At 32.5% G+C, this 26,003-nt stretch overlaps 1 protein-coding gene across 2 annotated transcripts; it reads right to left on the minus strand.

Annotated features, from left to right (window-relative positions):
* Window positions 1-18,086: 18,086 nt before the first annotated feature.
* On the minus strand, window positions 18,087-24,025 carry LOC115996960. 2 transcript variants are annotated; one of them, XR_004093675.1, is made up of 6 exons: window positions 23,612-24,025; window positions 21,864-21,969; window positions 20,389-20,479; window positions 19,101-20,107; window positions 18,635-18,868; window positions 18,087-18,425 (listed from the first exon to the last, which is right to left on the minus strand). XR_004093675.1 is itself a non-coding variant. In XM_031236403.1 (5 exons), exons 1-4 carry the CDS (start codon window positions 23,948-23,950, stop codon window positions 19,132-19,134), a joined length of 1,512 nt encoding a protein of 503 aa, XP_031092263.1. In that variant the 5' UTR covers window positions 23,951-24,025; the 3' UTR covers window positions 18,087-18,868; window positions 19,101-19,131. The 2 variants fall into 2 exon arrangements, 1 of the variants encoding a protein (XP_031092263.1); XM_031236403.1 differs by having other exon boundaries at window positions 18,087-18,868.
* Between the last annotated feature and the right edge of the window lie 1,978 nt (window positions 24,026-26,003).

The raw sequence follows: 26,003 nt of genomic DNA on the forward strand, positions 1-26,003 counted from the left end.
CTTGAAAGAGAACCACAAAGGTACCAACTACCAAGTGAGCAGGTGCTTGCCAAGAAACATTCATTTAAAATCACTAATAAATTAATATGTAAGAGGTAAGGAATGAAATTGAGAAATGTGTAAATGTGTCTTTTGTATAAATATTTGTGTGGGAATACTCAAAAGACAAAGGAAAGAATGTTTTATGGCGACCCAACTTTATTGAAGCTAAAAAGGAAGCTTTGATTCCTACTTTAATTTGGATCTTGTCAACACTAAGCAATGTCCACTTTGACCTTTTCCCTGGCAACTGACTTGTTTTCCAGTTAACCATACCATACCATACCATTGGCATTCTTGGTTTTAAATAAGCACATGACATTTCAAAGAAATTTCCTTTAGAAGGCAAGTCAAAATCAAATTAATCAAATTGTTAAATAATAAAAAAAAACAAAGTACATATTGATAGTGGTTGCTTTTATTATTTGTTACCTATTGTCATCATCATACCTGTTGTTTTGTAACTAGACCAGCTTATGGAATATTTATATTTATATTTATGAGAAAACAATAATTTCCTTTAAAATTTATAGGACTTTTAATTTTTTTGTCAGACCACGAGGTGTCCTGAGCAGGTGGTTCTCGTTCAGCGTTCGCACCGAGCCAATCCAATTAAGGGACAAAGTGCTAGGCAAATTGATTTTTCCATACGAGAGAGGGTTCGAACTCCTGATCTCTCTTAAGGGACGAGAGTGCACGGCTACTCACGTCAACCAAGCTAGTTATATGACTTTCAATTTAGTCTCTTGATTAAATTTTTAAAATTATATTTATAGTCAAAAATTAAAAGTGAAAAAATTTCTGTATTTGAAAGAGGAAAATTGTCATTCACTCTCATCGGGAGTGACATGGGATGCAATTATTTAACATCATTTTCCCATACAATTTCTTGGAAGTTTATCGCATTATAATTATGGACACATTGGAAATGATTAATGGGGTTTCCTATATGATATAACATATTAGGTCTTTGAACAATAGTTTTCTAAGTAGGAGTTGATTTCTAGACGGGGAATGCTTTTCATCCTTATAAAAATTATACAATTTGTTTTTTACTATTTGATGTGACTATTTTTGTATAGTTAGTTTAATTTTTTTTTATTTATTTTTTAAATTTTAAATTTTAACTCACTGTAAAATATCCCTTAAGAGAAATGAGTTTTTGTGTGAGTCGTAAATATAGAGGACTGCTATAAAGTCCTATCTAGATTATTTTTAAAATTAAATTCTATAAGGTTGTGCATACTTTATATACAAGGTTTTATATATGATAAAATGTTACATTTGACCTCTAAATTATAATAATATAATTCTTTTTCTCTCAACTATAGCACATCAAAGTGACTAAGTTTACGGAACTCCTAACAAAACCATTAAATATTAATAGAGCAATTTGAACTTCTAAAATTTGAAGGAATTTTATGTAATTTTAAATTGCCATATCCCTTTTAAAATAAGGTTCATTCGATTGTTGAAAAGATAATCGAAGGGAGAGGATAGTTTAAAATAGGGAAAACGGCACTTTTCCCCCTTATGTTATGTGCATATAGCACTTTTCCCTCCTTTGTTATTAAAGTGGCACTTTTTTCCCCCGAAATGTTAAATTGTCATTGTTACCCTTAAAAATAATTATTTCATTTATTTTTCTTCTCCAACAAATTATTATTTATATGTATGGATGATCACGATTCAGTTCGAACGTAACCAAACACCGTAGCAATCATATCGAAATAGTATGGACGGTTCTAGTTACGATTTAGAACCGAAAAATTTAAAAATAAATAATTGTTGAACCGTGAACCGGAACTTAACCACAGTGATATATAGTGAAAATAATCAAACACTTATTTTGATAATCGGTACAGTTCGGTTCCAATTTCGATTTTAAATTGCCAATCAAAACTTATGTATTTATTTACTACGTATTTATTTTTATAATTTTATTTCTTATTTAAAAATAGTCTAAATTTAACAATTATTTTATTTTATTTTTCGGTTCTGAATCGTAACCGTAACCGTCTATACTATTTAAGTTCAATTGCTACAGTGTTCGATTAGGTTCGTATCGAACCGTGATCTTCCATACATATTAGTAACAATTGATTGGAGAATTAAAATAAATGAAATAGTTATTTTAAGGACAAAAATGTCAATTTAACATTACAAGGAAGAAAACTACCACTTTTAAAATAACTGAGGGGGAAAAACTGCCACTTTAATAACACAGGGAGAAAAAGTGCTATAAGCATATAAGATAGGGGAAAAAAGAGTCATTTTCCCTTTAAAATACATAAAAGTCCTTCAAATTGTAGGATTCTAGAATTTAGACTGCTCCGTTAATATTTAACCGTTCTATTAGGGGTTGGGTAAATATATTCCATGTTGATAAAAAAAATTATAATTAAAAAAAAAAAAAAAGGCCATCCACAATTCCACACGCACATAGACATAAATGACCAAATGAGAATATAGTTCTCTGGTGAAAAGTATGAATTCATCTCACTCACCTATTTGAGTATGCACCACATTATTGCACAATTGCACCAGATGCACCACTACATTACTACACCACTCTTCAAATCTTAACCGTCCAATCTCGTATCTCAACGATGCATAGGAGTTCACATGTTCACACCCAAACAGTGATTCTCATCTGAACCAAACTATATATATATATATTGGTATTGGATCAAATGAGAACAAGTTTTTAGGAAAGAAATAAGAACTAATTTTAGTCTTACATCTGAAAAAATTGGACAGGTTAGATCAATTTTTTTTAAAAAAAATGTAGTGGTATTTTTGTAATTATCACCAACTTTACTATGCAATTCTTTGACTTTTTCAGATTTGCACATTTTGTATTAACATTTGCACATTTAGTATTAAAAGATTTTACTTGCAAAAATGGAAAATTGCATTACACTTAGGGTTTCAATTTTACAGTTTATGATTAAGTTTTTTGTTTTATTTGTTTTAGTGGTTCACTTTTTATTGCTTAAGGTCTAACATTTATGGCTTAAATTTAAAATTTAGCTTTTTCGTTGATTTTACAAAATTTACTTTGTATATTCAGTTGTTAAAGATTTGCATATTTAAGTGTTCAAGTTTGCATAGTGAAATTGTTGACAATTACGAAAAATGTCACCATATATATTATTTTAAAAATCTAATCAGATTCGTCAAATTTTTACAAATGTAAAGTTGACATTGATTCTTTTTTCTCTCCTATGGGCTATGGTATTGTTCTCACAAGATTCTTAGCGCGCGCATATATATATATGAGTAGAGTTCAGGTGTGACTGCGCCTTCCCGTGCGATCGATGCGATTTACACCACTCAATGTTAAGAAATGCACCACACAAATATGCACTATTAGGTACACATCACCAAAAAACACACCATTAGTTATAAAAAAATACACCACACAGTGTTCAGAAATGCACAATTAGAAACAGGGGAGTTATGGTGCATTTCTTAACATTGAGTGGTGTGTTTCTTAACATTGAGCGGTGTAAACCGCACTAACCGCACGGGAAGGCGCAGCCACATTTGAATATATATATATATATATATATATATATATATATATATATATATATATATATATATATATATATATATATAAATCTTATATTGTCATATTATAATAATTTTTGGTTAAATTTTCTCACTTTGTAAATGTACAATAAAAGACTAATATGTATAAAAAAACGACTAATATCTTTGACATATATTTTAATTTGTACCTATATGCTAAAGTCTTGTTGATTTCATTCTTTAAAATAAAATTGTGAATATAGAAGCATAAAATAATGAGACTGACTAGTAATTGTGAAGTTTGCTACATATTTACAATTGATTCCGCTATGCTAGCTCCATTCCAAGAGGTAAAAGACAACATAAATTCTACATACCATCCAGTACCACATAAATGATAATTTAACATATCAGAGGAAGATCTAATCACTTCTTATCGCATTGCATATTCCATTTGGATTACAAGATTTATGCTGATTGTAAAATTTGTCAAAAACTAAAAGAGGTTGGGTGGGGCATTTAATTTGGTGAAATTAAAGTAGAAGAGAATGAAGGCAAATTGTATCATGGAATAGGGTCTATCTTGCATTGTAGACCCTAGTTTAAAAATAACTTTCAAATTTTATATCTGTAGTTGAAACATTTTGTACCTGCAGTTGATAATTTATGTACCTGTAACTATCATATTATATGCCAGTAATTATCAAGTTATTTGTCTACATGTACAGAAACTGTTAGTTGTAGGTACAACATGTATTAAGTGAAGGTACAAAATTTTTGTATTAGAATTTACAATATAATATGAACCCTGGTTCATAGTATAAGAATGGGGAATGAATGGAAAAAAAAAATTAAGAAAAAGGAAAACTAGCTTTTTAGTTTTTATTCCTCAGTGTTGTTGGGCTGGGTCCGGATCAGGTTTGGAGCATTTTTGTCTGCAATTCTTGTATTCCACAAACATCAATTATTATTATTATTTTTTTTTGAGGAAAAAAAAATCATTATTTTTGTTGTTATACTTAAATAAAAAAATCATTGGAATCTTGATCGAATCTTCTGTATTCCCTTCCATTACCTCTGCCCGGTCAAAGCAGATTCCCTAACGCATCACTAAGCTTTGTTTAATTATTATTTAAAAAAATAATCTTTGCTTTTTGTTTTAAAGAAAGAATGAGATTTACATTTTTGAGTATATTATTTTTTTAATTAGCAATTATTTGAACTAAAATAGAAATAACCACTCGCTGTAAACACGAGTACACTACTTAATTAGAATATTGCATGTACTTGTAGGCACAAAAAAGTTAGTAATTGTTGGCAATTATTCCTTTCCTCAACCCCTAATCTCAGTGACTCTCCCTATTGCTATCGAGTAAAGCTTTTATCACAATATTGAAGTCACTTCAATTCCCTCGTTCGACCTTTCCTAAGCAAAACCTTGCTCCTATGTTCTGCTAACAACATATTCACCAACTTAGGCCGTCATAAGGTTCTCCTCACATGCACATTGAACATCATAAAATGAGATTATTGCAACCACCTGCCAACTAGGGACAACTCTGATCAAATTAGTCAGGTTATTAGTTTAATCAATTTTTGTAAGAATGGTTTATTGATCTTTTTTTATTTGAGCATATTAGATATAGACGACTGTGATGATTTACATTCTCATGGTCCTTTATCGGCAAGGGTCACAAGGTGACATTTATCCATGTATAGCCTTAAATTGTGGATGCGAGTTTCTCGAGTTAATTCCAACAAAGATCCTTTGAGTATAGTGATTTTCCGCAATTAATCATCGTCTTTTAATTTAGACAATTTTGACACTTGAAAATAAAATATTAGAAAAAAAATGGTCCAAGCTACTAAAGCTCTTTAGGGACTACAAATGCCCCAACAAATAAGTGGTGCGCCAGAATTCAAATTCAGTGGTGTCCATATACTAAAGTTGATATTAGTCTCATTGATATATAGAAATATAAATATAATTTACATTTATAGATAAATGTATTCATTTTACAATTGTTCACGACATGCTTTCATACTTTGAAAACATTGTATAATTTTTTCTTTCAACGCTTACAAACACATCACTTTCAATAAAAATAACCAAACAATCATTCACCAAATTATCTCTCATTTAATTACAGAATTATTGGAAATGAGGAGAAAAAAGTGATATGAGAACTAAAATGCCCTTTTGTAATAATAATAATTAAGGGAAAAAGAATCATTTTCTTATCTTTTTCCTTTCCATGCTATGCTGAATTGTAATTCATAAAGTTGGAGTCATGAATTGCAATTCAACAAAAAGAGAGAATTTCAATTCCTTCCGACCAAACAATGTAGTTTTCTTGCATCCTGAATAATGTTAGAAAAGAATTACAATTACAACCAACCAAACACCCCATAAAATCTCAGTGACTCTACCGATTGCTCTCGAGTCAACTAAAGTTTTATCATAATATTGAAGCCACTTCAATTCCCTCATTCGACCTTTCCTAATCAAAACCTTGCTCCTATGTAATAACATAATTCACAAACTTAGTCCGTCATAAGTTTCTCCTCACATGCACATTGAACATAATAAAATGAGATTGCAACCACCTGCCAAACAAAATATGGTAAAAGCAGGGAAAACTCTAACTAAGTTGGTCAGATTGTTGGTTTGATAACTACAATATTTCAAATACAGTACAATTTTTCTTAAGAGTGGCCTATGTGTCTTCTTGATTTGAGCATATTAGATATAGACAACTTATGATTTTTTTTTTTTAAAACATAGACAACTTATGATGATTACACTCTCATAGTCCTTTATTGGCTAGGGTTACAAGGAAAGATTAATCATGTGCACACCCTTAATATAGTGACTGCGGGTTTCTCTTATCACTTAGGAAAAAAATCGTCCAAGCTACTAAAACTCTTTAGGGACTACAAATCCCAACAAATCAGTGGTGGAGCTTGGATTCAAATTTAGTGGTGTCAATATACTAAATTTGATATATTAGTCTCAATGATATAGAAATATAAATATAAGTTACATTTATAAATAAATGTGTTCATTTTACAATTATCCACGATATTTTTTCATATTTTGAAAACATTGTATAATGAAGTCCTATGAACCAACGTAACATTTCCTTATCAAAAACTGAAAATGAGTCCATTCGATTGAGACATGCCACACAAATAAGTAATTTAGTGTCCGTTTCAGTGAAGTGATTATTTAACTCTTGAAATTTTCTATAAGTCACAACATAGAACACACCAATTTGAAAATGATGCAAATTTGAAACTTTTGTTACTTTACGTTTTTAGAATTAATTAAAATTTTTCTATTTTTATGTTGACCCCAATTATATACAGAGTATATTTTAGTGGGGTCAATTTTAAAATTTTTTCAAAATGTATATATATAGGCAATAAACAACAAAATTTGAGTGGGTTCAATTGATCTCACTTGGTTGAAGTAGCTCCGCCACTGCAACAAATTAAATACTTGCAAAATTGCAAGTGCCAAAATTTATACTTCTGCAAATTATACATAGACCAAGGTCCACCTTACATTGTGAACTTTGGTCTAAAACGATATTCAGGTTATGTATCTACAGTTAACATACATATGATGTAGTAGCAGTCTGTCAAGTTGACCCAGCAACCTTCAGTACTTTGAAGCAGTGTTAATAAACACAGAGAGACAGTTCATGGCGGCCTTGAGCGGGAAGTTGAATGGAGATCAAGACCCATACACAGCAGATCTCTAGCTGTAAAGGAAGCTCTTTCTGGATTAAGAACAAAGACTTCTCCAAAATAAGAATTAAAGCTGATTGCATGACTGTTGTTCAAGGCATTACTGCGAGAGTGCGAGGTCACTCGACTTTTCTTATGCAGGAGCTATTTTTGAAGATTGCCGTAGGCTATTAAATTCACTTTTCGATGTACATTTAACTCAAAAACCTCTCGACTAACTAAGTAGCCTACACGCTAGCACGGACCACTGGCTCGCTAGTTGGCTATCAACATTGAGTTGGAAATCCTCCACCCTCTTGTATTCACAGATTCTTTGAAAATTAATAATAGAAGTCACATTTTGCTTTAATAAAATATTAATTATAATAAATATATATTCTATTAAATAAAGGTACAAAATATGTTTTAATCCGATCAGAGTGTACCATGTACAGAATAGACTTGGTCCACAATATAACAATTGTCATACTTCAATTCTTACTCATTCCATAGGCACCCATTGTTTGCTCGGTGACGGCTCACCTTTCATGCATTCGTCCAAGTTGGTCTCAACCACAACAACCACATGAACATCTATCAATCATTACAAATAAAAATTATATTATTTGTGTATGTAAAGACATTATTTGAGTACTGAAAGTATATTGTTTTGTATATTATTGAATAATATATATTCAGTATACAAATAATGTACTTTTAGTATATTAAAAATATATATTGTATTCAGAGAAAATACATTATCTGAATACTGAAACTACATTATTTTATATAATGTGCATACAGTATACAATTATTTTATATTTATATATTGAGAATGTACATTTTTTATGATTCATATAGCATTATGTGAATCATGGCCCACCCAATCAATTACCAACATCTATATCCTTGATCATGTCAATTTGGCCGTTCAAATTAATCTATAAAATGTGTAATTGGATCAATTATATCAATTAGATATTGGGCCTAATTGATTTAAGTTATTAAACTAACTTTCTTCAATGTTAATTGGCAAATTATGTTGTGGACCCAGGTCCACCTTACAAAGTGGACCTGGGTCCAAAACTACGTCGTTTTTGTCTTTTTAAAAAAAAAAATTAGTAAACATATTGCTGCATATAGAGTTGTCAAAAAATGTGTGAATGTAGAGGTTTCAAAGTGTGAATGTAGAGTATAGAAATCGTGAATGTAGATTTATGATTGTGTGAATGTAGAGTTGCCCAGAAATGTGTGAATGTGGAGGTCTCAAATTGTAACCCCTCGGTTTTTGCGACAAAGTTAAGGTTCGAGAATATATATTTTTAAGCTATGACATTTATGAGAAGGTCTCTCGGTGTTCGAAAGAATTTTTTTTTTTGAGACTAGTTATTAATAAGTTACGATCTACGTACCGGTCACGAACCGTAAAATTTTAAGGACGTATATTCAGTTCGAATTTTCCTAGAAATTTGATTATTAAGTATGATACGATTAAGCCTGAACTTCTCGTTAGTCCAAGTGAAATTTTAAACGGACTGTAAGGGGTAAAATTGTTACGGACTCTGTACCTATATTTCGCGAGATACCGAAAAATTCCCAATTTTAGTGATTATCGACGGGATTATTTTTAGGATAATTTTGGTGTTAGGATTTTCCCGAATTAAGCTATAATCCTCCGAACTTTCATCTGATTTAAACCCAAACTGGCAAAATAAATTAAGATCTTCAAGGAGACACCATAGGGAGTTGACATGTGGCACTCAAAATCCCCACTTGGATTGGATCATTAATGGCATGTCATATAGGTATGGGAATGTTGCACTTGTTACTTAATTCTCAAGCCAAACTCACATCATCTCTCTCTCATCTCTCCCATTCCCTCTCCCATTTTCGAAAATACAAAGGAAAGAAAGAAGAAGGAAAATCTTAGTCTTCTAACTTTGTGATCCAAGAACTCCCTAGCTATCTCTTCAACTCAAAGTGCTCTATTGTAGGTAAGAACTTTGGTTTGTTCGGTTAAATCCCTCCTAGAACTTAAGCTTAAACGTAAGGTTCATGAAAATATTGTTGTTATGGTGATATTTTTAGGATCTTTGGTGAAGGACTCCAAGGAAGGCATCATCAACTCTTACGTTTTTTTTTAGGTTTCTACAAAGGTAAGGAATCCCTTAAGTTGGTTTAGTCACTTGAAGGTGATCAAATGCTAGTAAATTATGTGACTAGGAATTTTATGTGAAAATTATGTGTTAAGTTTATGGATCTACAAGTTGGCTCAAAGAAACTACACTGTAATGTTTAGTAATTTTTGGTATGCATGTTCATAGTTAATTTATGCATGTATATATGTTGTGTTTATGTCCATATAGGCTTATACTTGTGAAAATATTGAAAAATATAGTAAAGATAGTCTCTGGCAGTAACTTCCGAGATTTATTGGGAAAAATTGGTAAGGTATTTTGATCCTATTTTTTTTAGACATGTAGTTCTATAAGTGTAGAACCTGCATATAAAATTTCATAATGATCGGAGTAGTATAAGTATGGTTTTCGAATTTTTCTCCAAAACTGGTCCAGAGAGAAAATAATTCTGGACAGCACACTGCCGAGGGCAAAAATGGAATTTTCTGTGTTTATTCGCGGATCAAAATGACCAAAACTTTTTATGGACATCAAGTACTATAAGTTGGGGTTCTACCATAAAAATTTCAAGTGAAAAAGAGTTCGGGAACTATCTTTACCGGCTCAATCTTTCGGACTGCGCCAAGCTGAAATTTCTGGCAGATTCGGGTGGACGCGGCCTTGGACGCGCGTCCATCGACGCCCAGAGTTACGGCGTCACGGCCGAAAGGCCGGACGCGGACACGGACGCGCGTCCGCTGCGCGTCTGTGGGCGCCCAGTTTCGGCGCCATTTACCGAACGTGCGGACGCGGCTCGGATGCACGCGTCCGCTGTGCGTCCGCAGCTGCGGCCAACCGCGAGTCCGTGCGACGCGGCCTCGTTTTCGACTTGTTTGACCAAACTTTTCCCCGATGTTTTTAATCCCGAGTGTTATGATGTTTGAAAGGCCTACGGGCAAAAGAGATCTATTTTTGAAAGAAATATCTGTTTTGGAAAAATTATGTACATCACTTTAGAAGAAAATATTGTTGTTGAGAAATAAGTACAACTCTTGTAACTTGAGGAATTGTGTTGGAAAGCCTATGAGTAAATAAAAATGTTTATAAAACTTACGTCGAAAGAACATATGCTATTTTGGTAAACAGGTTGTCAAAACCTTATTTTTGAGGAAAATACTACTTTTAAGGAGTGAGTACATTACGTGAGAAAAACGAGAAAATGACGATTGAAAAGCCTGCGGGCACTGAGAGTATTTTGAAAATCCTTCTTGGGCTGATGAGATAGCCGATTTCAACTATTGGACTCAAATGAGAAATATGTCCAAAAGAAATGATTTGAGAAAGAAAAACGGAAGGAAGAATCATGTTTTCAAACCCTTAGTTTCTAAAGCGAGTTGAGGAGGACCTTGATTGACCCACGGGTGGCTTTAAGTGCCATGGCCCAGTGGTCGTTGTGGATATTGTATGACCAGTTCATACTGCAGGGCGAAGTCTATTCGTCGATATGTTATAGTGTATGACCAATTCATACTGCAGGGCGAAGTCTATTCGCCGGGTACTATATAACTCGTAGGATGAGGTATTCCTATGGGGGTGTGCACACTTAAGGTATAGTTACTCCAGAAGTCCGGGTAGGTGTAGTTTTTATAGACCTAGCTGGGCCAGCTAGGAATCATTTTAACGAACCTTACGTCCAGGGGATCAGTGTTAGACCGGGTGATGACCACTGAACCCGAGTTCGATGATCCAAGTGGTCAGAGTGGGAGTTATGAGAATGCTTCAAAGGCCTCACGCTTACTAAGAAGAAACTAAGGAAGTTTTAAAGATGAGAAAAGAGTTACTCTGTAACGACTTGAGAAGGAAATGATTCTATCCAAAATGTGACGAATTTTGAGCACCGAAATGTGCTGTTGAACCTCCTTTTGAGTTAAAATGAGGGAACTACTGGAAACGAAATATTTTACAAACTTGTCTGAAAAACAGAAAAATGTGTTTTAAGTGGCAATGATGCCGGTACCTTTATATGAGAAAAGTTTACGTGTTGAGTTAGCTTTACGCCTTATATTATATTATCTACTATTGATAACCTGATTGCAGGTAGAGCTATAACTCGTGGGTAAATTTTACAACTTACAAATTATTATATTTTCGAAACCTTTGTCTACTTTTGAGTGACAATGGATTTCCTTACTTAGCCGTCGTGCTAACTACACTTCATTGTGTACCTTATCAGATGAAGTCTAGCGTGGGTATGCCCCTGCTTCTGTTTCTGATCCTCCAGCTCTGGCTCATGCTTCTGTCCCAGTTGTACTCCTGATCCCGTTCCTATCCCTGTTCAATCAGTGGTGCCCATTTTGGTCTCCTGCCTTCGTTAATCCGTTATGCCTCAAGAGAAAAGTCAAGTCCGACCTTTTTGTACATATCTTTTGTAGCCATGGTAGTACTAACATGGCTAGTAAGAACGGGAATAGTCCAAACTCTTTGTTGATGGGCTGTAAGAAACTCTTATATATATATATATATATATATATATATATATATATATTCGTGGCTAGTATAGCTACTCTTTTGCTGCATGTATATAAGATTATGTTGGATTTTGACGATAAGAAACACGATCCTTGTCTTTAGTCTGTTAGCCTGTGCACCTAGAGTGAACTCTATCTGTATTCGAGTGGGGTTCAGTCTGGGTGTGGCGGTAACTACTCCGGAGATACAGCATAGCCGAACCGGGGTGTTACACAAATTGTGAATATGGAGTATAGAAATCGTGAATGTAGAGTTATGCATGTGTGAATCTGTAATAGAGTTAAGAAGTTCTAGCAACTTGTAGCCCTGTAATGTGTGAATGTGGAGTTCTCAAGTTGTGAATATGGAGTATAGAACCTGTGAATATAGAGTTTTGAATGTGTGAATGCATAACAGTGGTAATATAGTTACTAAACATATAATCCTGTAATGTGTGAATGTGAAGTTTACAAAGTGTGAATGTAGAGTATAGTGTATGTGAATGTAGATCCAGGTCTACCTTGCAAGGTGGACCTGGGTCCACGGCATAACAACCCATATTAATTTAATTAGGCAAATTATACTAAGGATCATGGTCCACATTACAATTACAATATAAACACTTAATAACTGTTCATCATTTTTTTTTGAGAACAGTAACTGTTCATTGTTCATTTTTAATATATTGAAGGTTCATTATTAATATACTAAATATTCAATTTTAGATAGTACACTAAATTTTTTGAGTACGGATAATATACTAAATAATTAACCTTTAATACACTAAAATTGAACCTTAAAACAATGAACATCCAATATATTAACAAGGAACATTTAGTATACTAAAAATGAATCTTATGTCAATATTTCAACCTTGTAAGATGGATCATGGTCCATGGTATAATGAATGATTTTAATTATTATTGGGTTGATTAGTTAAATTAGTTAGGTTAAGTTAATTATCTTAGCCCAATGTTTAATTACCTTAGCCCAACGTATGCCTTAGAACGGTTGTTATGCAATCAATCATTATTGTGTGGACCATAATTCACACAGTTGCGTGGACCATACTATCAAATAATGTACATTCAATGTACTTTTAGTATATTAAAAATGTACATTGTATTTAGGAAAAGTACATTATTTGTGTACTGAATGTACATTCAGTACATAAATAATGTACATTTAGTATATTAAAAATCTACCTTTTTTTATGGTCCACGCAGCACTATGTGGACCATGGTCCACACAATAATTTGCCGTTGTTATGCCATGGAACCAAATCCACATTACAAGGTGGACTCATGTCTATGTTCACAATTTTAGAACTCTATGTTCATAATTTTTGAATTCTATGTTCACAATTTCAGAATTCTGTTCAAAATTTTAGAACTCTATATTCACAATTTCATAACTGTATATTCAATACTATAATACAATTTTTGAATCTATATAACAAAATTGTGAACATAGAGTTCAAAATTGTGAATAATGAGTAATGTAATTTTGTATATTACGATTTAAAAGTGTGAATATAGAGTTCTAAAATTGTGAACATAGTGTTTTTAAATTGTGAATATGAACTTGGGTCCACCTTGCAAGGTGGGCCTGGGTCCATAGCATAATTTGCATGCCCCAAAAGAGTGTTTCAGCCGAATCAATATGCACCATGGTTTACATTACAAGTTGTACCTTGGTTCAAAATGATTTCATTTAACAACTATTTACATTTTTCATTGTACATTACAATTATGATGTACATGTACTGTAATGTTTATGTACATTAAACTTTATTTTCATAAACATTAGAAGAAATATTACGAACCTACTAGAGAGTGAAAAAATTAAAATATATATAATGTAGTTTAGTATTTATGTAAATTAAGGCCTGTTTACGTACCTTTATAATTATAAATAAATAAATAAATAAATAAATATATATATATATATATATATATATATATATATAACAAATATTATAAATATAGTACATGATAAATGTTAAAGTATTAAACATGATACACCTAGAGTGTTTCTCAAAAAATGATACACCTAGAGTGTAATGTTTTTTGGTACATTAAGCTTTATTTTTATGAACTTATAGAAGGAACACTATGAATTAGTCAACCTATTACAGAGTGAATTGAAATTAAGATGATGTACCTACAGTTTAGTGTTTATGTACATTAAGATTTTTGTTTATAAACATATATAACAAATATTATGAATATAATATACGATGAATGTATTAAACATGATGAAATGATTAGCACAGTTAACAACTTAATATAAAACGACACTGTTTTAAACTAGTGTCCACCATGCAAGATAAATCCTGACCCACAATATAATTTGCGTAGTGGCTCTCCCATATGGGAGGTCACGAGATCGAGCCTCAGTGAAGGCGATACTAACTCTCTTTGTGCTTCAACAGGTTGAGAAAGTTTGCATGAACGTAACAGATACTACAATGTAATAGAGTTATATATATATAATCTGAAGAGTTATAGAACATATTGGTGCCTCGATGGTTAAGTGAAACCACTTATAATTAACATTTTATATTCATTGATTACTCATAAATTAGATAATTCCGCTATAAGTTATAAATTAAAAAGAAGGAATCCACTTAATGTAGTACGTATTAGTGTATTACTCAACTGTAGACATCTAAGATCATTGGAGTTGTCTGTTTCCTGGATTTGATGAGGTATGTTGGAAACAATGTGGTCTTAACAGCTGTTGGAAGGGGTCGAGGCAATGACTACACAACAAAATTAGGGAACATGAAGATTAATGTCTACCACACACAATCACCATTGCAGACAATGATTGTACTTGGTACTTACCAAGCTGCTCCAGTTTGATTCACTCACCCAACAACAAATTTCAGCCTTGAGGATAATCTAGACGACACATTTTGCTTTATAGATCAGATGATTTCACTTTTTTTTTTGAATGACGAAGGGAACACACAGTTATTTGGGGCTAGTTTTTAAATTTTTGTGACCTCATTTTTACAAATAAATGAGGCCCTACGCCCCTACCAAAAGTATAAGCGCAATATGCAAATATGCAATATAGATTTTTAGATTTTTGTTTCTTACGTTTTTCATAGCTAGATTCATGTTTTATAATGCCGGAAGCCATAATATGCAAATATGCAATTCAACAATTGAAACCAAACAACAATACTCCAACAAGGAGCAAGCACATTACACATGTAAAATTAAAGATTTATTAAAGTGAAAAAAGGATTGAAACAACCTCATCGGAAAGCCCTTATTCCTTATTGATTTGCTTGGTCTGCTACAGAATTAGGCGAAACCGTCAGCAACGCTCCTGCAAAATGCCAGAATCTACGTGGACTAGCAGACAACAGTACTCTAGCAGCGCCTGTCACTACTACAGAAAACATATTTAACGTCGCCGAAACAATGTCGGTTTTTCAAAAAACCGACGTCAAACAATTATTTTTATTTCTAATTTTTTTTTAAAAAAATGATACGACGTTGGTTTTAATAAAAAGCCGACGCTAAATAATTTTAAAAAAATTACGAAAAACATATAGACTATACATATTTTTATTTTTTAAAAAATATATCATACGGCGTCGATTCCTTTGAACTAGAAGACGTGCTTCGTGAGCTAGAGTTCACTAGTAGAGCATTTGGGAGGATGTAAATAACTGTAATTCAATGGCTCAGCAGATATGGTCAAATGTCAGTGAGCACAAGAGATCTGTTCACTTTAGACATAATACTCAAACTGCCGCCTACTAACAGTTGCAAACCTTGATTTTTTATCCCAAATACTACTTATTGAAACAATGAATTAAACCCGTGGATCGGATGGTTTCACTCTTGATTGGATGGGAATATGGGATGCATTCTGTAATTGTGGCAACACAAAGATGAGGACAAGAAAATTCACAGTTTACTAGGTACTCGTAATTTTAGAAATGACCAGTTAGTTTTAGTCTCTAAGAGGCATTGGTTGGAGACATTTTTGTTGTCTCTCAGCATGTGTTATGTATCCAATAATGTCCAAGCCCAAGGATTGTATACTGGACAACCATGACACACATCTTTTGCTTGAAAATATTAAAGTCCAAACACAAATATTCATGGCGATTTTAGGGGTGATACTTCAACTAATTTAGTTAATTTCGAATCAAATTAATTAAAACTGAATTTTCATTTTAGTAACTGATTCACTGAATTGAAATATAATTTATCAAAATAATCAAATTCAATTATATTTCAGTTAATTCGAATAATTGGCTAAACTAACAAAAAAATTATGATATGTAATACATTTTTATTAATATTAAATTTGATTCATTCAAATTTCAAAATTTTCAATGGAATTTAACCATTGGTCGATTTTTTTTTTTTAAAATCTAAAATTGTTATCGAAACCTACTTAATCCGATTAGTTTCGTTAACATTTAACTGAAGTTATTTTATTTAATTAACTAGTGTTGGCGTGTTGCCCTGAGCTGTATTCAAATAATATTTTATATTACATTTAATAAATGTTAATGTATATAGAACATTTATTATAATTAATTTAGGGTGTCTTTGAAAACTCGAAAAATGACTTTCAAAAGTTATTTTTCAGATTTTTGTGTTTGGCAATTAAAAAAATAAAGTCAAAATAAAATATTCATTTTCATCACTGAAAAAATTTCAATTTGACGAAAAATATCTACTTAAATTTTTTATTTTGCAAAATATTTTTCAGGTTCTTTATTCTCCCATTTATCTTATCTCTCATCACTCTTCAAGTTAGTTTCTGGATTATTATTACAACCACCTCCACCACCACACCACCATTACTATCATGCCACTATAATCACCACCCCACCACAACCACCACTTTTATTATTATTATTATTATTATTATTATTATTATTATTGTTATTATTATTAAGGAAAATTACACTTTTTTCCCTAAGTGTTGCTCATACTCACTTTTCGTCTCTAAGTTATCATTGACGTTGCATTTTTTGTCTCTTTACTAATAAAATATTAGGGACAAAATTTATAATTTTAATATAACTCATGAACGAAAAGTGAGCACGAAAGGATGAAAAGTACAACACTAATAATAACTTAGGGATGAAACATGAACATCACCAACACTCCTATACAAATTCTACAATTACAAGGAACGGAAAATGTAATTTTCCATTATTATTATTATTATTATTATTATTATTATTATTATTATTATTATTGCACTAGAAGTTTATATTTAAATAGTACACTTAAAATGAACATGTAGGCTGTGTTTGGCAGAGCTTATTTAGGAGCTTATAACTTATTTTAAGCTACTAATAAGCTATAAGCTTTGTTTGGTATGTTCTCAAAATAAGAGCTTATTTTGAAACGCTACTTCAGGTAGCTTTTCAAAAATAAGCTAGTAGCTTCTTAAATTTTTTCCATGTTTATCCTTATTATTTTATATAAATGACATCATTTATCCCTCTCAATTAAAACTCTTTTGGCCTTTTTTCTTCAATATGTTTCGTTGTAATTTTAATTTGATATTTGTGTTTGAACAATAATTTTTATATGAACTAATTTTATGAATTATAAACATCTTGTTTTACTTTATATATTTTCAAATATATATTCTTACTTTATATTTTATTAAATTATATTAATTTCATTATTTTATATTTTAATAGGTAAACAAACCTATTTAAATTTAAAACTATTTAACTTTTATGAAGATGCACTTTTTAGTCTTTTTACATTTAACAACTTATCAAAAAGCTAATTTTACCAAACAATTTTAAGCATAACAACGAGCTTAACAGCTCTTCAGATTTCAACTTTGAGCTTATAGCTTTTCAACTTTCAGCTACTTTTCAGCTTTCAGCTACCGTTTCAACTAGGTTTGTCAAACATAGCCGTAATATACTAAAAACTAAAATAATAATTTCATGATCCACCTTACAATATAATTCAACTTATGACCTCTTTTTTTTTTCTCTCGTTACAAATAAAACAACTCAAATTTGTCTAATGCAGAATCATAACACTAAATAGCAATCCAACTATAAGAATATTACTATTAGCTCTCAAATTAAAGACAAGTAAGTTACCTTCTGTTAAAGGACAAATTTCACTCTATACCCATTACTGAAGTATAAAAAGTGTTATTCCTTTATATGTTTTTTTCAAGTTGGGACTTGATACACAATTAAACCAAAATAATGAGAAGACCTTTTATCAGTGTTTTATTTTCTATTTTTTTTTCCTCAATCAATTTACAGAATAAAACTGCTCAAAATTGTTCATAATATAAACATCCTTATCCCTACTGCTACCATCAATGTTCATTTGTTTCTTTTATCCCTCAACTCTTCTTCCATAAGACAATAAGACAATCTGCAACTTCTTGTTGGGTTCTAATAACATTAACACCAAAATGTAATTTTGGGTGTCCCCTGCTGCCACTCTTCTTTGGCTCCACAGCAGCCTGCACCATACAAAACTCAATAATCTCGGCCCTATTAATTTATTAGGCTTTTCTAACTACTAAGTATTGTTTTATGATATCAAAGAATCGGGCCTTTCTCCAACACTTCGTCACAAAAACATGCCCTGCTGTAATTTGTAAAATGCATCTTCTTTGCTAATGCCTTCAAGGAGTTAGTCCAATGGAACATTAGGCTGTTATAGTCGTACCTAGTCGTTGAAGACGTGTGGGGACTTCATACCCAAAAACAGATAACCAGGCAATGGCAGAGTAAAGGAAACTGGAGTAGAACAATGAACAAAATCTCATAAGTTCAACTGATTGGGGAAGATAAAAGGCTTATCGTGCTGCTTGGCTGAGATGACTTATGCTGAATTGATGATACAAGTGGTGATTTCTGTGTGTAACCCTAGAAGAACCATCTTTTCATACCATAGAATTTTCTGTGTAAGATATTAATTAAAACATTTAGAAATACAAAATAAAAAAATAAAATAAAATACAGTAAAAAATAAATCAAATCATTTAAAGTAAAATATTCAAAAACGGCAAAGAATGTGAATTCAGTTAAAGTTCCCCTTCCCCTCCAGATCAATCTAATCTTTTGCATTTGGAGATACATTGTTTCCCAGGCCCCAGCAGAAGGAGAAAAAATGTCGATAGATTATTGATTACCTGCTGAAGAGCTCCTATCTACCATGTTGCATCAGTTTCTTCGTACAAATGTGTGGTCATGCTTTGACCCATCACGAGAACTTCCAACGGGCTTTCTATATCTGTATTGATCACGAGAATCTTCTTCAGTTTTCAGTCGATGCATCAACATCTTCAGAGGTAGGAACACCTCATTCATCAATTTCACACGATAATCCTTCCAGGAAGGTGGGAGCTTGGAGATAATAGAACTGACATGAAAATTCTCGTCCACCCAAACTCCTGATGCCATTATAGAATCTGCAATTTTGTTTAGCTCTACAACTTGGTCAAGAATTGATATACCATCAAGTATTTGAAATTGTATATACTTGTTAACTTGAGACCTCATTGTTCCAAAATCCTCATCATAAATCAATTTGAGCTTTTCCCACAGCTCCTTGGATGTGTATGTCTTATTTGAGTACTCCTCAAAAAGTTTGTCAGATAAAGAGTTCAATATGCTGCGACAGCATACATGATCATCATGAATCCATTTTTTTACAGCAGCCTTAGCTTGGACAGTTTCTTCAATACTCACTTCTGGAGTCATGGGAACTTTTGGGCAGGGTTCAGTGAGCACATATGCAATATTCAATTGCTTCAGGAAATATTCCATCAGATGCTTCCAACAATAATAATTTTTCCCATCAAGACGTGTAATGGGAACAAGGTCCGCAGAAGGGAAGTTTGTAAGAGAATTATGTTGCATCTGCTCCTCGGGAGCAGAATTAGGCATTGGACTAGAAGTAGCCAGAAGCTTCTGATTTCTCTGAATGGAAATTAGACCTTCAGTGTTTGTACTCCTCACGGTGTCATCCAAATTATCTGCTTGTTTCTTTTCTACAGAGTCATTCTCTTGATGATTAAAGGAATCATTTGAACTCGGGATATATGTCTCAGTTTTTACACTTGCTTCAGGAGCATCCACAGTAAATGATGATGTAACAGCCTTATTGAGCTTAGTCTTCTTGCTAGCATGTTCACATCTGCAGCAATTTATTGATTGCATAGATCAAATTCAATCAAAATTAGCTATATATACACATGCAAGCACGCACGCACGCACACACACCATTATATATAAACAGACAGGAGATAATATAGAACTTTGAATATCTCAGAGTAAATATCAAATGGCACTTTGAGTCTGAGTAAGCAGATGTGAGATAAGGTTTACAAGTCAACATATTACCAAGTTAAATTGCTGGGCATACATATACAACATCATATATAGTGATTTTGTTAATGCCAGTTGTGCCTCAGGTACCTTATCTTTGATTCCATCTTGATGATAGCTTCTTCTATAGCAGGGAAGCTACTCCTAAAAGATGACCACTGTTTGACTGTCAAGTTAACTCCTGAATTTGCAGTGTAGGCAAGTTGTCAATATGAACTGAATAAGTACACAAGATTATGAGGAATTGAAAACAACATAGAGGGCTTCTATCTAAGAAATAAGGTTGTATATGCACTGGATCACGGCAGCACAAGGTAAAAGGGTTGTAAGTATCATGTTCTCTATAGTAGTTTAAAGAATAAATTTTGTGATACAGAACCACAATACATATAAATATAAAATAAGAAAGATAAGCACACAGACATATCTAGACACACATGCACACAGGAAAAAAAAAATACTACTCTTCATGTTTAAATGTATGCTTTAGGTAGCACTAAACCTGCAATGAAATTATGGGCATATATCATAACAGATAGATTATAAGATTCATAATATGCAAAACCCTTAGGCTTATTATACTTGGATGACTTGAGTTGAGTTGTCCAAGAAGAAATGCCACATTTTAAAAACACAAAGCCTTATTTTTTAGTACGTCAGTCCTTAGCATAAAGAAGCTGAGATTAATACAAGATTAATCAGAATTGCCTAAACCAATATCCTAAGCTAAGTATGATTTAAAACCATAACAGTTTGAATGGCAAGATTCAACATAGTTGCATTATTCTCCTGGTCTCTGATAAGGAAATCTCGCATGACGACACATCAGTAGAAATTTTGACAGTTTGGGACAAATATAGATAAAATGAATATGTAGAATAGAACATAGGTCTTATTGAAACAACCTTTCCAACTCCAAGTATACAATTTGATTTAATTGAGAAAAAAGCGAAACAAAGCAATTGAATGGTCAAAGATCAGTCAAGAAAAATTGCATTCCTTTACTAATCCTGCAACTTTAAGATAGGAAACAAATAACAGAAAATTTTAATGCTGATACTTCCAAAACTGCATTTTTAGTATTCACATCTTTGTTCTGGATGGGTGCAGGATAATGGACAGTAATGTACATATAAAGGAGATCGCACATGGCATTTTTATGTGACAGTAACAAGGCAGCAAACACTAAGATAACCAGTTCTGAAGATAAAACTTGAATTATTTGAGAGAGTGGTATCCCTTTATTTCTTACTTTTCTATGGTGCAACTTATCTTAATATGATTGCTCATAATGTTGGAAGCCTCAAAAGAAAAGATAAGGAAAGAAAGGAGCACATGAAAATTGCAAATAGCAAAATATGAATTCCAAAATATTGAAAGGAAAGTACTACATGGACTTCCAATCTCTACTCCCTACACTCAAAAACTTTTGATGTAAACACTTTTCTTGGGACCCACATGATAAAGATATCTTTTCATTGCTTGCCAAATTAGGGAGTAAAAGTGAGCAAGTAGAGATTGGGAGTCTGTTTAGCGGAACTCATACTGAAATAGGCAAATATCACCTTTATTACTAGGGAGCTTCTTTCCATCTTTCCTATAGTAATCACAGATTGACACCAAAGTCTTGCCTCCTAAGGAACGAACTGTCACCATCCTCTTGCAGTTGAGCTAACAGAAGACAAACCAGCAAAGCTTGTGAAAAACAAAAGGGTTTGTGGTCAAAAATAGACATGAAAGTTGAGGTTACATTACTAAAGTGAAATTGGCTCTGTTGATTAATAAATGCTAAGATAAAATGCTTATAAAATTTCAATATCGAACCCTTTTAGCCAACAAATATTGTAATAGATTGACTTCTTGATTCATTAAAGTAGTGCTGTTACATAAAACAAAATAAGATTAGTAACTGAACATAAACCATTGCTAAGTTAGAGCCAGATTAGGCACAGATTTTTTTTTTTCTTTTATTACACAATAGCTTACTTTTCATCGAATGTCTTCAATTAGTACGAGAATCCACTCTGTAATGAATTCACACAATAAACAGAGAAATGTACAATCGCAGAAGAAGATTGATGGCAAGAAAGAATACAGGAACTATAGACAGAACTGCACTGAAGAAAAGATACAGAGAGAGTTGCATAAATTTTTGCAACAAATTCCCTCTGTTAGTCTTATAGCATGTGCTAATTATGTTGGCTATTCACTTCACCTCCCTAGGCGTCTTGTGACCTTTCATTTACAGCCTGAAGGCTCAGTACATGTAGACATCATCTAAAGCATTGCAAACTCAAGGACCGAAGGACTAATAGATGGTCAACTTCTAGGCATTCTGTTATGAATTGTTGAAACCTGATATCATGGAAAAGTAAGAAATGGAATGTGGTGATATCAAGTGCAGTAGTCGATTTCTTAGGCACATGGAAATATTGGATTTAAATGTGGGTCCTAAATCCATGCCTACCTCTTAGGCACTTGTCTCTTTCATAACCACCAAACATTTTCGACTTTCTTGACCCACATCTTGTTTCTGCATTTTTAGGACTTGGGTTATGCTTGGAGGGTCTTCAATGAATTCCAATACACAATGTGCCATCTTACAACACTATGATCAGGGATTATACAATGGGCAATTTACTGAAGGATGGCTTGGGGCTATACTGAGATATGCTTTCTTTGGGCATTTGTCCACTTTATTTGTATTCATATTGTGGATGTGTTGAGAAGGCCTATGAGGTGCTCATAAATCCCTAACCTTAGATCTACACACAACTAAGCATAGTCAACCAAATCACCATATCAATTTGAAATCCCTAACCTTAGATGTCAAAAAGCTTTGGTCCCTTTGTCCTACAGTGCACTATGATGCATGTAAATGCTCATTCGATTTTATTCTCTAAGAAATTAACTTGCAAACATGTCAGCTCATAGTGACAACCAACTCCTCCATTTTGCATCTAATTGAACTAGTGTTCGCATCTGCTTAGTTGGCTAAATTCATTCAAAATGCACACCCATCCTAGGTGCAATGATTTGAATGTCAGCAAGGACACACCACATTTTGTGTCTAATTAAACTACTGTTGAATTCAGCTTCGTTGGCTAAATTCATTCATAACACACTCACCTCCTAGATGCAGCAATTTCAATGTCAGCAAGGACACAACTTCTGAATTTCAAACGCTAAATCGATTCACTTGAATACCATAGTTAAAAAAGCACAACATATATACATAACCATCATTTGCCCTCAAGTCAACTACAATAGATGCGAATCAAACATTTACACAAAAAATATAAACTAAAACTACCTTACAGATGACCTGACCAATATCGTCGGCTGTATCAAGAGCACCGCCATTAGCCACCTGTCGTCCTTGATCATTTTCTTGATTATCTGTCTCGTTGTTGTTACGCGACAGTTCTTTAGGGTGAGATGCTGAGGTGGCGGAAGAGAGCAAGAAGGATTCGATAATATCTCTGATAAGGCGCTTGTGAGGGAGGCTAGAGAGGTCGCAGCCAAGCCGCACCGCCGCGTCGGCTCGGATGCTAAGTTCGGTGGCCGTTTCCAAGTCGGCGGTTCTGAGGATATCGATCACGGTGTCTTCGATTTTCCGGCGGTTGGGTTCTGGGAGTTGTTCTTCGTCCATGATTGTTGAAAAGGAAAATGCAAAGACTTTCAGAGAGGAATCGTAAAGGAACTTCGAAAGTTAGTGTGGTCAGTGGTTTTAGTTAGGGATTTACCCCTTCAAAAAATAGTAATCTAATCTAGCGATAAAAGCAGGGTAGAGTAACTGCCTATGAGATAATACCATCTAAGGTCCTCCGAGTATAGTGATTTAGCCACATTTAGTCCTAAATTTTTAAATTAATCTTTCGACTTTCAAATTGTTACCATCCATGATCCAAGTTAACCATCTGTGGTCTTTCAACTATCAAATTTTAACCACACATAGTCCTTTAACTATCAAATTTTACCCACTCATGGTCCTTACAAGATGACCATGGATGGTTAAATTTTGAAAATTGAAGGACCATTGTTAATAGATCATGGATGGTAACAATTTGAAAGTCGAATAATCACATGTGGTAATTTAAAAATTTAGGACTAAATGTGGCTAAACCACTATTCTTGGAGGACCTTAGATGATATTAACTCTTTAAAATTATGAACATGGAGTTTTAAAATTATGAAAACGAACCATAGAATAACAACAGATAATTTGCCTTCCGGACACTTCTCCAAATCCCAATCCCCATTTCGACCCATTAACCAAATCCCCAATCTCCATTTCTGCCCATTAACCCTAAAAACCTAATACCCTTTAGGGTGCGTTTGGTTCACGGAATCTTATATTATCCCAGGTAATAAGATTACCTCCATGAAGGTAATGTGAGATTTTATGAATGTAAGATTACTTTATGTGTTTGGTTTGAATCGTGGAATATAATATTACTTTGTTTGGTTAATAGTTATATTTTAGGTTATATGAATCAATTTACTATAATTTCCTTTTATATATATATATATATATATATTTATTTATTTATTTATTTATTTATATGTATGAATGTAGTGATGCTTAATATTAAAAAAATAAATATATAAATATACACACGTGTATATTTGATTATATGAACATATATTTATTTTATATATGTTATTGCGTTATTAACTTATTATTATTACTAGTAGTCCACCCGTGCGATGCACGGTATAACAATAAAAATGTAACAATTGTCTTTCAAAAATATATTATAGACATAAATTAAAAATTATTCCATACTAAATAAAGACTTCCATTGAAAAACATTGCATATAGGCATTTGCTCTAACAAAATGAAACAAATTTTTTATCATTCATCTATAAATTATTAAATACTTCTTTATATACATGATCAAAATAGGTCACTACAAAATATAATACACTCCTAAAAAATATATATATAAACATAATTTTTTTAAAAAATTAATAAATAATTAAGTATATTAAATATATACCTATATCTCGCAATTGTGCACTTCTATTAACATGTTGAATTTGATTTATGGAATCAATGCCCCTTGAAGTTGTTGGCTGTAAGTTATGCTCAATATTAATAGAATAAGAAAGTACTATATTCTCTCCCTAACCTATAATGCCAATTCAAATAGAGGGAAAAAAAAAGACACACCCATCCAAACATACTTTCATCCGTATAAATATGAAAGTAATAATTATATCATTCTAAATAGCATACAATTGTAAATAACTCTTACTATATACTATATCATATAATAGTACCTGCATTGAGTGCATTACATTGTTGTAGATCTTAGCATGCTGTAATGATTGTCGAAGACACCCAATTGCCAGAGAGGTTGATAAATACTAATGCTTCCATGCAATAACATATATAACAAATTCATTTACAAGCAGAATCTCAAAATTCAGAACAAAACACATCAACCAAGCATGAAGTTAAAAGGCTCAATAAGCATTGGATGCAAGAGAAAACAGACAATGACAGATCAAGGTGTAATGAAAACTTAACTGGTTTCGTAGCTATGTATCTATATTTGGAGATTGCTTACTCGTGCGACGAGTAAATTACTCTCTTTTGTACTTCTAAACTTAAGTGAAGCGCAACGTTGAAAACCTTTTAATGAAAAAATGTCAAGTTAGTGGTAATATCTATTTTAACTGGGCATACACAGTATAA

Source organism: Ipomoea triloba, chromosome 11, assembly GCF_003576645.1.
Source record: "Ipomoea triloba cultivar NCNSP0323 chromosome 11, ASM357664v1".
Lineage (NCBI taxonomy): Eukaryota > Viridiplantae > Streptophyta > Magnoliopsida > Solanales > Convolvulaceae > Ipomoea > Ipomoea triloba.

Excerpts from the sequence above, each read along its gene's own strand:
- LOC115996960 (XM_031236403.1), bottom strand. The coding sequence starts at position 23,950 with ATGGACGAAGAACAACTCCCAGAACCCAACCGCCGGAAAATCGAAGAC. Across the intron at positions 21,970-23,611 it reads TTGGTCAGGTCATCTGTAAG|CTCAACTGCAAGAGGATGGT; the intron begins GTAGTTTTAGTT and ends GTCTTCTGTTAG. Across the intron at positions 20,108-20,388 it reads AAGATGGAATCAAAGATAAG|ATGTGAACATGCTAGCAAGA; the intron begins GTACCTGAGGCA and ends AAATTGCTGCAG.